General features: G+C 35.6%; 1 protein-coding gene across 1 annotated transcript; it reads right to left on the bottom strand.

Moving 5' to 3' along the window:
• Window positions 1-109: 109 nt before the first annotated feature.
• Window positions 110-12,529, bottom strand: LOC11443459 (probable phosphoinositide phosphatase SAC9). Its single transcript, XM_003608043.4, has 13 exons — window positions 12,290-12,529; window positions 11,609-12,204; window positions 10,421-10,553; window positions 8,759-9,978; window positions 8,325-8,432; window positions 8,062-8,232; window positions 7,230-7,472; window positions 5,710-6,132; window positions 3,743-4,546; window positions 2,350-2,547; window positions 1,795-2,259; window positions 1,468-1,695; window positions 110-804 (listed from the first exon to the last, which is right to left on the bottom strand). The coding sequence occupies exons 1-13, from the start codon at window positions 12,300-12,302 to the stop codon at window positions 523-525; spliced, it is 4,884 nt and encodes a 1,627-aa protein (XP_003608091.2). The 5' UTR covers window positions 12,303-12,529; the 3' UTR covers window positions 110-522.
• Between the last annotated feature and the right edge of the window lie 568 nt (window positions 12,530-13,097).

Below are 13,097 nucleotides of genomic sequence, written 5' to 3'. Positions count from 1 at the left end.
TTGGCCTTCTTTGTGTTTAGGTTATTGAAACGCAGTGTTTGTTTTCATACTGCCAGATGTACAAGAGCTAATACAAATCAAGAACCCATATTATCCATCTTCCAGCAAGAACTTAAAATTAAATAATACATAAAATGTATAATCATTTCAACCAGTGACCAACATTTGGGTTTGTGTACAAAATCTGAAGGAAAAGAAAAGAAAAAAAAAAGGAGGGAAACAAATACATTGCTTAAGCCTTATAGATGGGTGGAAAGAAAAATGAAATTCACCTCCGTGGTAGACTAAAATTCTAAAATTGAACCCCCAACCTCTCAACTTTCCAAGCTAAATTACAAGTGGCTAGAAATAACATATTGCAAATGTTCTCACTCAAAAAAATAAAAATAAAAAAACCATCGCTAATGTTCTATAATAATATTATTACTTCAATGAATGAATTTTACATACCATGATACAACAAAAACTTGAAAAAACTTTACACAATCAATCAATGCCAGTAAGATGAGTACTGACACATGATTAAACTGCTGTCAGACTAGCCCATTTACCAAGGTCGTATGGATCAGCATAGTAGTACAACTTAATTCTATTGGACAAAGATAGCCCTACCGCCAATGGAGAAATTCTAGTACCAGAATCATCTTGTTCTGACAGGTCATCTGTAAATGCGGCAACATCTCCATGTAGCTTGAATGAAATTCTGCGAGTTTGTATCTGCCTGGAGAAATCAAAGTACATCGGCGTTCCAGCCCTGGCCTCTGGTAATCGGTACTCGCCAATAATTACCATGGTATGGTTATCCTGCAACCAGTCCAACCGTCAGATTATTGATATACTTACTGGTATACACTGGTTCATAATGTAGAAATTAAAAGAAAGGGATTTTAATTAATGTTCCTCCTCCTGCCCTGGACCAACAGAACCCAAAGTAAAGAACAAGAATGGTTTACGAGTCAAGTCACTGGAAACTTGAGAGTCTGGTCTCATCCCCTACAACTCACTAGTCAACAAACTGAACTGGCCGACATTATCTTCATTTAGATCCTTCCTAGTTCTTACGTCTGCTAGTACAGTTAACTAACTCGATCTAAGAACTTGTCCAACAACATTAACTTAAAAAAACATAGTTAGCAGAGGCGGGTCACTTAAGGGTCTATTTGATTTCTAGAAAATGTTTTCTGCTTTACTGATTATTACAATACCGCCGCCACCTTGTATTCACTTTGTTTTCAAAGATTTGTACAGAACGCAGTGAAAAGTGGAAATATAGATCTGTTTTCACTGTTTTCTTTACAAATCATTGAAAACAAAGTGAAAAAGAGCAAGCCGACTATGGCTAAAAAGAAATTAGGTGCGAAAAAGAGCTCTTCCAAAACATAGCAACTGATGGAAGGAGAACCCCCATGGATATAACCATGCCAGAGAAATGTGACAAAAGCAATACGATAATGTTACAGTAAATACCTGGAGAACAGAAACTTGTAAGTATAATACAGCTGGATTGATGTATCTGTCATCAAACATTGAAGAAAAATGTGGGCTGTGTACATCTGACAAAGGTGAATGGGTAACCCGAGGCTTGATTGCACTAAAGACATCTAGACGAAACCCGGCGACAAGAGGAGATGCAGGAGACAGATACTGCTCCAGGACCAGATCGTTGTCCATCAATCTTTCAGCCTCAATTGGAACCTAAAAAATCATGAATTGATAAATATTTTTGAGATGGATATTTCTTTAAAAACAAAATGGTTACCGAAAAACGATTAAGCAAAATAGCATGGAGTTTACCTTGAATCTATTTAGCTGTGGAGCTCTTTCCAAAAACCCTGTCAAGTTTAACTTGTCAGGGCTTTGATATGAATTAAGATTAAGATCAATTTCCTTTCTGATGGGGCTCCCTAACACCAAAATCCTCTTGGCATGAAGACAGGATTCACTTTCAGAAGATCCTCCGAAAGAAGCCCGTCGGGTTTCCTGTGCAAAAGGGTTCTCATCAAGAGATAGCAGATTGAAGTCACTTCCAATATTTATAGAACTTGAACCAGGTCGCTGGAGGCGTAAACTAATCCAAATTATGCGGCACCGAACAGAACTCTTGAAGGTAAACTTGACATGTCTAGGAACTTTATGTTCTGTTCCTGGCTTTTCAGGCCCACATAATTCCGAGGAACCTTTAATCATAGACTGTAGATCCCATTTTCCCATTAACGATCTTTCTTCCTTGTGTATTTTATTACTTGCCCAAATTTGCACCTGTTGCAACAACATAATGCTAAAATTTATTTCTAAATTTCATGAACAATAAAAAAAGAAGCACGAGGCAAATGACAAATGGTCACTTACAATTGGAGCATCAGCCAAAGAGTAGCCACATGGGCTGACAATCAATGTAACCCCACTAACATCTGAAATGTTACCGAGGACAATTCCAAATTCAACAGAGATCGCACTGGATGGAGCTTTCCAATATGATAGCCACGAACCAGAATTAAATGGAGCAAGCAATGACAAAAATGGAGCAGAATTTGCTGCTGTTTCAACCTGCAATTACATGGTTGGCGGTTATTTGTATTAACATGTATATATAGGGTGCAAATGTGGGACTAGACCTCCTGCATTTGAATTAACGGAACCATGCCCAATGTGGCAAATACTTGTATATGCTATATTGTAATGGAAACATAAGAACTCTAGCACTTCAAAACACACAATTACTTCAACAAGGGGTTAGTCAGAAGTCAAAGTTTACCGAATCAGTGTTATCAATCCCGGATAGTGAAGCACAGAAACCGACCGAAAAATGCTATAGCGAGATGGCCGCTATTTTGATATTTTTATACAGTTTAGTAAAATGCAACAACTAGCTGTATTGACCCATGAGAGGGTGAAATATACAGAGAGAGGAGAAGCCCAAACACTGTTATGATGTTTTTTAAAAGCTCTAACGCTTAAACTTCAAGGGATTTTTTTCGATTTTCAATCTGATTACCAGGTGTGCCGCCATAGCGACCGTAACAGCCGCTATGGCAGCTGCTACACTAAACTGCTGCTGCATGTCTAGTGGCGGCCAGGGGTTGTTCTGCTATAGCGTGATATTGAGATGGTCCAACGTTCGTGTCAAAAAGCTTTCTACATAATTAACTATGTATAGGTTTGAGTAATTGCTTAAATCTTTTTTAGACGAGATGGCTTGTATATTATCATGTTTTCACTATGTTGTCTGGGCATATTGCTTCAAATTATTAATTTACATCTAGCGGTCTAGCAAAACAAGACCTTGTAATAGTAATTAAAAAACTCAGCTGCATAAAAGTACATCAATAATTACTTCAATTCCATGGTCAAAAAATAATTCTTGCAGATCTTGGAATGGAAACCTAAACCCTAATATCTTGTTAGTTTCATCAAGTGCTTCCTTTCATGATGCAACAATAGATTTGTCAACGAAGCATATGTTAAGAGACTGTTATGAAATAGTTCAGATTATCAGAAGACAATCAAATAGTTCAATCAGGTTCCAATAAAATGCCAGGTTTCTATCACCGTCTAATCAAATAGTTCAGATTATCAGCATTTAAACCCATCTTTGCCTGATTATATTTAAGCCATGTATCCTGGATCAAACACATTTGGTAGAGGTGGCAGTATGTGGCTTGATAATCCACATGATAAAAACAAAACAAAATGATGCATGGCCTAAAATCAGAAAGCATATTGAGTTAAATAATATATATACCGGGTGTAAAAAGCTGGCAAAAGGAAATTCAGCCAGGGATTCATGTCCATTCAGTAACAGCTGTACAGCTTTACCAGCTGACTGTCTATCAGGGATCTGTTTCTTTTCCAGAAGACAATCCCAAGATGATCCAATGATTTGCTTTAAAGCATTGTAAGCAGCCTTTTCCACACGGTCCTTTCTTCTTAAGCTGGTCAGAACCCTCACATAGTCCAAAATCAGAGTGTCAAGCACAATATCCTGGCAGCATCGTTTACAAATTATGCCATCCCGAGCTAATAGGCGGTTCATAGGTAAGTCAGCAGGTGCACAATTGTAATTAATGACATCTCTTGAGTTATATCCTCCAAGCAGTAGTGCCCCTCTCCCAGCACAGCAAACTCTACAAACCTTCCTTTCACATTGAGAACAGAAGAATACTGGCTCTGAAACACCACCAGATGACATTAAGTTAGATGAATGAACTGATTTTTTAATTTCAGCGCGCACCTCACACTTGCCACCCAAACAGGTTTCCCCAATTCTGATAATATTCCAGAAATCTATTGGATTATCATCAACAGTACCAAGACCAATTGAAGCAATAAGTTTATCTTCTAGAGAGGCTTCTCCAAGCAGGGCAAGATTGCTTGCAACTTTAGATAATCTTCCCATATAAACTTCATCCAGCAGTGCATTAGGATTTATTGTTGCAGGATCCATTCCAACAGATAGTAGGACTTTATCCCTTTCAGCAGCAGAAAGATTCAACTTTAGGCGTTCTATTTCAAGTTTCATGGCTTCAATAAAGTCAAGCTTCTTTTGCTATAAAAATAGGAAACATATATCATGAATTAGATTTAAACTACGATACTAAAATAAAATTCCAAAATCTATTTTAAGAGCCTAAAAATAACCAAGATATTCAGGTTAAACGAATTTTGGCCGGGGATTGTAATTCCTGAGTAGTCAACCCGAGGGAACATGTGAACGGTAATTACGGAATCAAACTAAATAACTGAGCAACCACTAGTTGTTAACCAGTTCATCCATGTCCAACATCTTGGGAATATTTCACTTTTTTACAAAGAAATTTTATTAAGGAGAATTGGAGAAAAGTACATCCTAAGAGAAAAATATCCTTAAAAACATATGATGAGAAGGGAACATGGGACAAGAAGGAAAAAAAATGCATGAAGGTTTCCTATTATGTCCAAAATATGAAAAAAGAAACTCCCTTGAAAATTGAAATATTTGAAAACATAAAATACAACCCTTCTTCAAACAAGATAAGCAGGTACTGCATCAATTAGATTTTTCTCTCTGCTAGAGACTACATGTATTAGAGCAAGACAAGGTAAAAAAAGGAGAGCGGCATTTCCTCCTTAGCAATGAAATCAAGCCAGCTTGTCAGTGCAATGGAACTCTCCAATCTCTTGGCAAATCTTATACAGAGGTTCCACAATTAAAAATCTTATCAAAATATCACAACATTTCCCTCCTTGCTTCTTCAAATCATATAAATTAACAAATAAGTGTCCAAATTATATGGAGCCACCCAATGTTGACCAAAAACCCCAAAAAGTTATTGCAAAGAAATGTGGCTGCACTATTTGATGCAAAGACAAGTAGAAAATTGGCATTTTCAACAATATTTCCTACATGAAAACTAATAGGAATCTGAGCTAAAACACAGAACCTGAATGAAATTTACTTCCCTTTTTTTAGAAGACAGCGAAAACAAATTTGAACAAAATCTAGAGGCGGCAACAAATACTTCTAAATAATATTTGCCATGAACTATTTTTGGTACAACCATCAAGTGCAACAATTATAATTTAATATTGTATAAAACATTCATAAAGACAAAAAAAAAAACTTTTCAAGGAATGAATAAAATTCTTAAAAAAATCTAGCAGGTGATCATATTGAATGGGAAAAACAATTTTATAATGGTAAAGAGCTACGTCAACAAAATAATAACATACCAGATTTGGCCCTGCAAGAGATTTCAGACATTTTAAATATTGTTCAGTGCTAGTATCTGAATGTCTTGTATCTTCTGCTGAAATTTTACTATCACTTTGGCCACTATATCCAACATTCTGGTCCAAGAAATCAAGTGGGTCACTTTCTTCATAGGCAAAGTTTTCAGTAACTGGCTGCGCAAGTGGGTGTGGAAGTGGGTCATTCCCAGACAAGAGGTCAAGCAAAACGTCCGGAGAAGTGCCTTTTTGATCAGGTGGTGACACATTTTCAGTGGATAAAGAATTAAATGGATTCATATCTGAACCAGATAAAAAGGGATTAGGCTCCTCTTCAAACTTCTTGACGTGCTCGATTAATTTTGCACCAGGGCCTTCATTGGTAAATGCGTCCCTCCAAGGAATAGAAACGCCAAGGATTTCAATCTATAGCCAAACCGCAACATCATGTAAGCAGAAATAGAAGATTTGTACTAAAGCAAAAGTTACATCCCTATCTTGAAAATATAATTAGAGAAGCAAAAAATTAATGAAACAATTAAAATAATCCCCACAGATGAAGAGAGCAAGTATGCAAGTAAAGCATTCCACCATTAGCCTAATAGTAGTAAACAGTGAGGATATACCCTGCATTTGGTTTGACAAACATTTCCAAAATTTACATTTTAAAAATTTATTTTCCGACCTAAACATTTTAGAAATAGCCATGGTTCATCAAATGGAAAAATGTTCTGTATAAAGACAGGAAAAAAAGTGGTATTAGGCATAACAAAAAGTAATAAATTTTCAATTTTACCACATATAATCAAATTTAACAACCACAAACAACAATCCACTCAGCTAGGAAACATTAAAATTAAAAGCACAAGATAATCTACGACACATTGTAGGGGGCAGGGAGAAAGAGCCAACAATTTTAATTTCATCATGGATTCCACAACATAAGTTAAAATCTAGAAACCTCCAAATGGATCTCACTTTGAGGTGGTCCATGCCATACATGGGTAAAAGAAGAACATTTTTTGTTTGGATATATGAAAATATTCTACAATATCTTCATATCACAAGAGAATTCATGTTACTCAGGATAAGATTTTTATATTACTTTTTTTATGGTGCAATATTTTATATAAATTATTATTATCATGATTTGTTCTTGATTAAGAAATGGGTATATGTATAACTATGAATAGGGATTAGCATTGAGTCTTTTGTATCACGCTACTATTCAGTTATTATAAATAATATTCAGAGCTCTTATCAAAGCCTTATAAGCACTACTTGGATCATATCTCTAGTTTATGTAGGACTCTCGATGTTTTTGTAAGTAAGTTATCCAAAGAAATGAAATTCACACGGATTATCAGTGTGTTTATTCAACATATGTGAAATTTGTGCACTATGATAAATCACAATAAAATAAAATTCATGCAGTCAACAAGGAAAATCAAAGATGCCAAAGAACATGGGAGTTAGTAAAGCCAAGACTCATCATCAACTATGATATGTTCCAAAATATCTACCTCACCCAGCGTTAATGGTTTTCTTCCAGATACCGTAGGATATAAGGTTATTGCCACAACACGAGAAAGGAAATCCCACTCTCCCTCGAGCTCCTCAAAATCATACAGTAATGACAACGGCGGTGTATCTTGGGCATGGAGACGAGAGCTTGCTCCAGTTATAGCCATATCTTCTGCACTGATTGCCCCAGGTAAGGGTATTAATAGGTTAGTCCCACTTGCACATTGTGGTATAGAAGCAGCCTGCCAACATATGTCAAACAGATTCAGAAAATAAGCTCCATAATAGAAAGCTGTAAACAGCCTGTCACTACGGCCATGTAGGATCATAGAACAGCAACCACGCCTTTTCCAACAAAGTGGGGTCGGCTACATGATCAAGTTACGCCATAATATTCTATCATAAACCATATTTCGGTCCAACTCATTAATCTCTTAATAAGCCATGTAGGATCATGGCCTATTAAAATCTTAGGTTTTGATTTAACATGTAAACAGATATCACTCTAAGGAAATCATATGCATTTTAAACAGATACCGCTCTAAGGAAATCATATGTATTTGAAACAGATACCGCTCTAAGGAAATCATATATATTTTTTTAAACTTTGAAGGAACAGTAAACATTAAAATTAATAATAGAAAATCACAATTGGTTTTTTACTGTTCCTTTAGAAATATGAGTTATGCTCACAACCGACATGGCATAAATGTGCACAAACTCTCTTCCTATTCAGTTAGCATGGTTAACTGACCAGCTCTTTCAATAGTGTTATAAAAGCATCTATGAATATTTTGAGGCATTAGACAGCAGAGAAGGCCAAATACAAACCTCCAGAACCAATTTAAGCCCATCCAAATGACGTCCTGTCCGAACATCAACTGTTGATGGATAAGTTGAATCATCTGCACCATGGGATATTGTGAGAAGAAGCTGACAAACATGGCAAGGCTCACCAAGATAGATAAAGATTTCAACTACATCAGTAGACTGTGGAGAAATCTGTGTAAGAAGGTAAACAATTTTGTAAGATGATAGAACATTTATAAGTAGTTTAGGAGTTTCCTTCAAATAAGATGAAATATTTAACATACCCAGACAACATTTTTCCCCTTGAAACTCAGAAGACTAGCTTCACCACCAGAAATAGGAAATAAGTTAGCAACTGGCTTGAGAAAGAAACCAGATGGCCGAGATGGTACCTACGGTAACCAGATAGCTCAGTTATCGACAACTGCTCCAATTGAAAACCTCGGGTTTTAAATGTTCAAACATTAAAACTACTAATGGACTAATTGGCTTTACAAGTCAACAGTTTGCGGTGAAATCCTCAAGAAGCATACATAAAGAAACAAAAATGAGAGAGAGAGAAACGTGACATAAATTAACGAGTTCTTAGAAGAGAAATAGGACGCGATGGAGTAACTAACATGAAAATTATGAAACTGCAATTGCTAGGCACTCGATGTATGAAAAAGAAACAGAAAGCCATCATTCAGTTTACTTTGTCAGTTGACAACTCACATACATGTAGAGGTTGAAGAGAAATCGATGGAAGATGCTTGAAAAGCCTCATTCCGAGAAACATTTCCAATTGCTTTTGACGAGAGCTATCCACAATTGCATTCTTGTATCTTCTTTGCAGAGTGATTTTCATATTCTGTGCAGCCGAAAACTGTTTAAACTTTCCTGTATCTTCATTGAATATGTTAAGTATTTGGCTGTGCATTGCTTTAGACCCAGTGTAAAGAGTTGCATGAATATCCCCAGCAAGTAGAAAAAGGTCGGCTAGTTGAGATACAGGAGACAAAATTGTTGATCTCTTAAACTCCTCAAATCCCATATCAAGTCTCTTCCACGGTTTATCAGGACATGGATGCATCCATGTGGTGGTTCTAGTATTATGGTCAATAAAATATGTTTTTCCGGTCACTGCATCAGATCGCTTCTCCCATCCAGGTGGCAATGGAGCAGTATATCCACCATAGTTATTATTCATTGAATGATAACCAAGTGCACCATCGCTATCAAGTGATATACCCAGCCGTCTACATTGCTCCATGAAGACTTGGAGGCAACCAAAAAAACTAGCAGCATTGGTCCTGTCCAAAGAATCAGCACAATTAAAACGAACAGTCCCATTTTGATGTGTTCTTAAGCAGAATGCACCTACAAAATCATCATTGCAGATGACTTCACCTCTGCAATCATTTATCCTTTGTCGTGAAGGCAAGTAATCTCCTTCAGATATGCCTATGGATATAGTGGGTGCTTTTAGAAGTCTCCACAACCCTTCAATTGTTTGTTGTTCACCTTTTAATTTTACACTGGCATGCCAGTCATAATTTATCAAATGGACCCGGGTATTGGGGAGCTTACCAGTCGATCTAATAAAGTTTAAAGACTCTTCAAAATGCTGAACCAAAATACACTCTGACTTTCCTTCCCCGTTTCGAAGCAAGTTAATGCATACTATAGGAACCAAAGCTTTTCGATTTGAAGTCTCGCCAGCTCGTATATTTAGATTCCGAGTATCGTATCTCTTACTCAGTCTTTCATAATATTGCACACTTCCTTTATAAGGATCACAGTCTGAAACATAAATTTCAGCTTCTGCAGCAGTGATTTTCAGTTCTGCACCCCACCAGATAGGAATTGTTCCTCTTCGCCAGACGTATGTGTTGAAAGGTACACTTTGACCGGCTCTTTTAGGGACCCATACGAGCTGCTCGCATTCCACTTCATTTCCTGTCGCAGTGAATTAGAGTGAAGCATGAAGTTAGTAGAGTGAAGCATGAAGTTAGTAGAGTGAAGTGATTAGCATGATGCAGGAAGCAAATAGTGCGAAAGGAATTAGGATGAACTAAGTGATTGATAGTCCTTTCCTGATTCGGGTAAATGAAGAAAGATATTAATGCATGTCAGTAGGAAGCGAAAGAAAATTCTGTTGTAATTTGTAAAAACCCAAACAAGCAAAATGGAGTAGAGCAACTGAACTGTGATGAATAACTGAATACTTTTAAAATTCAAAGCTTACGTTGGCAAATTATAATCAAACAAAATTTTAAGTTAAGGTAAATGATCTTCTTTAGCATGTTACCCTGACTGGTTAATAATTTAATAGGCTGATTGCTAAAATAACCATAAGATGAAAAGACTAAGCTCAAGAGTTGATAATAGGTTTCTTTACCTGTACTGAAACATGAATTTAGCCCCCTCGCCAAGTATCGAGTACCAGGGTGTAACCTGCTCCTACGAGCTGTAAGAGCAACAACACCTTCTAGCTGACCTGAACTTCCAAAACTTCGACATTCTGCAAACCCCTACACATCAAGACCAAGTGAGACAACAGAATAATCATGTAAATTTCACATCTTAATTACTATATATGAATGGTCATTGGTAAAATATTGCTATAAAAATTATCAAGAAATAACTATAAGGAGCTTTCAGTTGTGCGTAAAAAAATGTCAGACAGAAAGATAACAGCAAAAAAAATAAAATTAGTAACCAAGACAAAACAAACAAACAATGTATCCTAAACCTTCCATAAAGCACATGAATATTGTCCATCTTCAGAGCTACAGTTATCATCATATCAAGATTTAGCAGCAGCAACAAAGAATATAAATGAGTAAGGCCCTCTTTGAATAAACAGCTTAATTAAGTGCTTATGTACAAGCTATTTCTAATCTATAACAAAAGATTAAATAAAAAAAAATTGTTTTGAAATACATTATAAGGTGTTTACATAAAATATCAAGTAGAGCTTATACAAATGAGTTGCCAACTTGTCATAAGCTGTTTCAAGCTGTTTCCGTAAGCTTTCTCAAAGAGTCTCACAGATGGTTATGTCGGTGGATAAGCTAAAATAGGACAATCCAAGCATGCCCTAAATAAATAATTTCCTTACCTAAAGATGTTGCTTGTTACCCTAATCCCAAAAAATTTGGATGAACTAATTAATTATCTAGCTGACAACTCCAACTCAGTGCAACAAACTTATCAACAAGGTGACAAGAACTTAAGCAATGTCGCAAGTAACATAATATGCTAGGATTAACAAGTAACGTAGTAGTATTTAAAAGACTAATTATGCATTATGGTCCTGTTTGGATAAGCAACTTAATTAAGCACTACTAGCATAAAATTTTATTGTTCAATCAAGTGTTTATGCACAGTATAAGCTATTATAATATTATATAACAGATATATCGTATTATTTTCAAATAAACTATAAATTTTTTCATAAGTAATTTGTATAAGCTCTACCAAACAGTTTCACAAGTGAGTAAATAAACTCAAATAAGTAAATCCAAACCGAACCTATAACATTTGTGCATGTAGATTGAAATGTAAATAGAAGAAATCACAAAACCTGCAAGAGATTAACACAATGTGTAGCCAATCCAACATTAACAAACTGCGTAGAAAACCACGCATTCCAAACAAACTCCGGATCAGGCTGATTAACCGCCATTCTACTCGGAAACGGACGAGTAATATCCCTAGTCTCACAAAAATAATGCTTCCCATCGATATCAAGCTCTAACAACTCCATAACATTCTTCACCTCCCCTTTCCCTTGCACCTGCGCATTTTGCAACGGAATCTTGATCCACTGACTCTCCCCAACCGTATAAACACAGCCTCCACCAGGCAAATTTGGAATACTCGCGATCAACCTTGTCGCGATTAGAAGAAAAGCGAAATTCCCTAACGCAGCGTAACCTAATATAGCTCTACCAAGAATCCTACTCTTGCAACCGGTTCGCGATCCGTTTGTAACGAATTCATAAGCTTCTTTTTGTGAATGGAATAGATCGAAACCTCGTTTTGCTTCATAGCGAAGGATTCCGGTGGTTGGATCTACGTAGAGAATTTGTGTATCCGTTCGTGTGCTTAGGCTTACGATTATGTATACTTCGTCGGAATCTAGCGTTACGACCACAACTGATGTGTCTCGTAATCCACCTGAAAAAAGAAAAGAAAGAGGAATAAGCGCGGTGAAATTAAGTTGGTATAAGCGATTTTGATTGAGAAGTGAGGTTGTTGTTACCTTGTGATTCCATCGGTTAACGATGATGAAACCACTCGTGAAATGGATTTTGATGCCGATTTGAGAGCTGTTCTGGTTGTTTAGCTGCTGAGAAGAATTGAGTTCGTAGCAAATGTGGGATTCTGGACTAACGGAAACAGGTGCTTCACCGTTTTTACCAGACTCGTTTATTTCCAGAAAATTTTGGAGGAAATTGCTTGATTTCTGTGATTTTCATGATTATAGTATTTCCATTTTGGACGAAATGATTAGTATCTATCTATTTATCTTTTTTTGTTGAGGCTGTGATTTTTTTTTTTTTTTTAAGGTTATGATTATCTATTTATTTATTTATTTTTGAAGAAGATTATCTATTTATCTTTCCCTACAACTTTATCTTATTATTATGATATTTTGTTGTCTTAATTTCTATTTTTTTTATGATTATGATGACCTGGTCAAATATAATTTGATACTATTATAGAATTAAATATGTTTTTGATACACATTAACTTTTTCGTTTCAATCTCTCTTAAAAATTTCTTTAACTTTTAATTCTCCAAAAAAATTTCTTCAACTTTTGGTCCCTTTTTAAAGTAAATTCATATGTATAATTTATATTTTTTAAATAAAATTTTGCAGAACATCAATTAAATAAGGATCTCTCAAAAAAAATTAGAATTTTTTAACAAAACGTCAATTAAATATGAATATTTATATTTTTTGACGTAAAAAATTCATATTTAATTCATGTTTTGTTAAAAAAATATATTTTTTTGAGTGATTTTTTCAATAATCTATACATTTCTGCATAATTTCATTAAAAAAT

This window comes from Medicago truncatula, chromosome 4 (assembly GCF_003473485.1).
Source record: "Medicago truncatula cultivar Jemalong A17 chromosome 4, MtrunA17r5.0-ANR, whole genome shotgun sequence".
Taxonomy (NCBI): Eukaryota; Viridiplantae; Streptophyta; class Magnoliopsida; order Fabales; family Fabaceae; genus Medicago; species Medicago truncatula.
The sequence above is the reverse complement of the archived record's forward strand: the minus strand, read 5'-3'. Positions and strand labels throughout refer to the sequence as shown.

Bases quoted from the DNA above. Each gene is read 5' to 3' on its own strand.
- LOC11443459 (XM_003608043.4), bottom strand. The intron at 6,133-7,229 runs GTAGATATTTTG...GTTTGGCTATAG, and splicing joins AACCATTAACGCTGGGTGAG to ATTGAAATCCTTGGCGTTTC. The intron at 2,548-3,742 runs GTATATATATTA...ATGTAATTGCAG, and splicing joins TTGCCAGCTTTTTACACCCG to GTTGAAACAGCAGCAAATTC.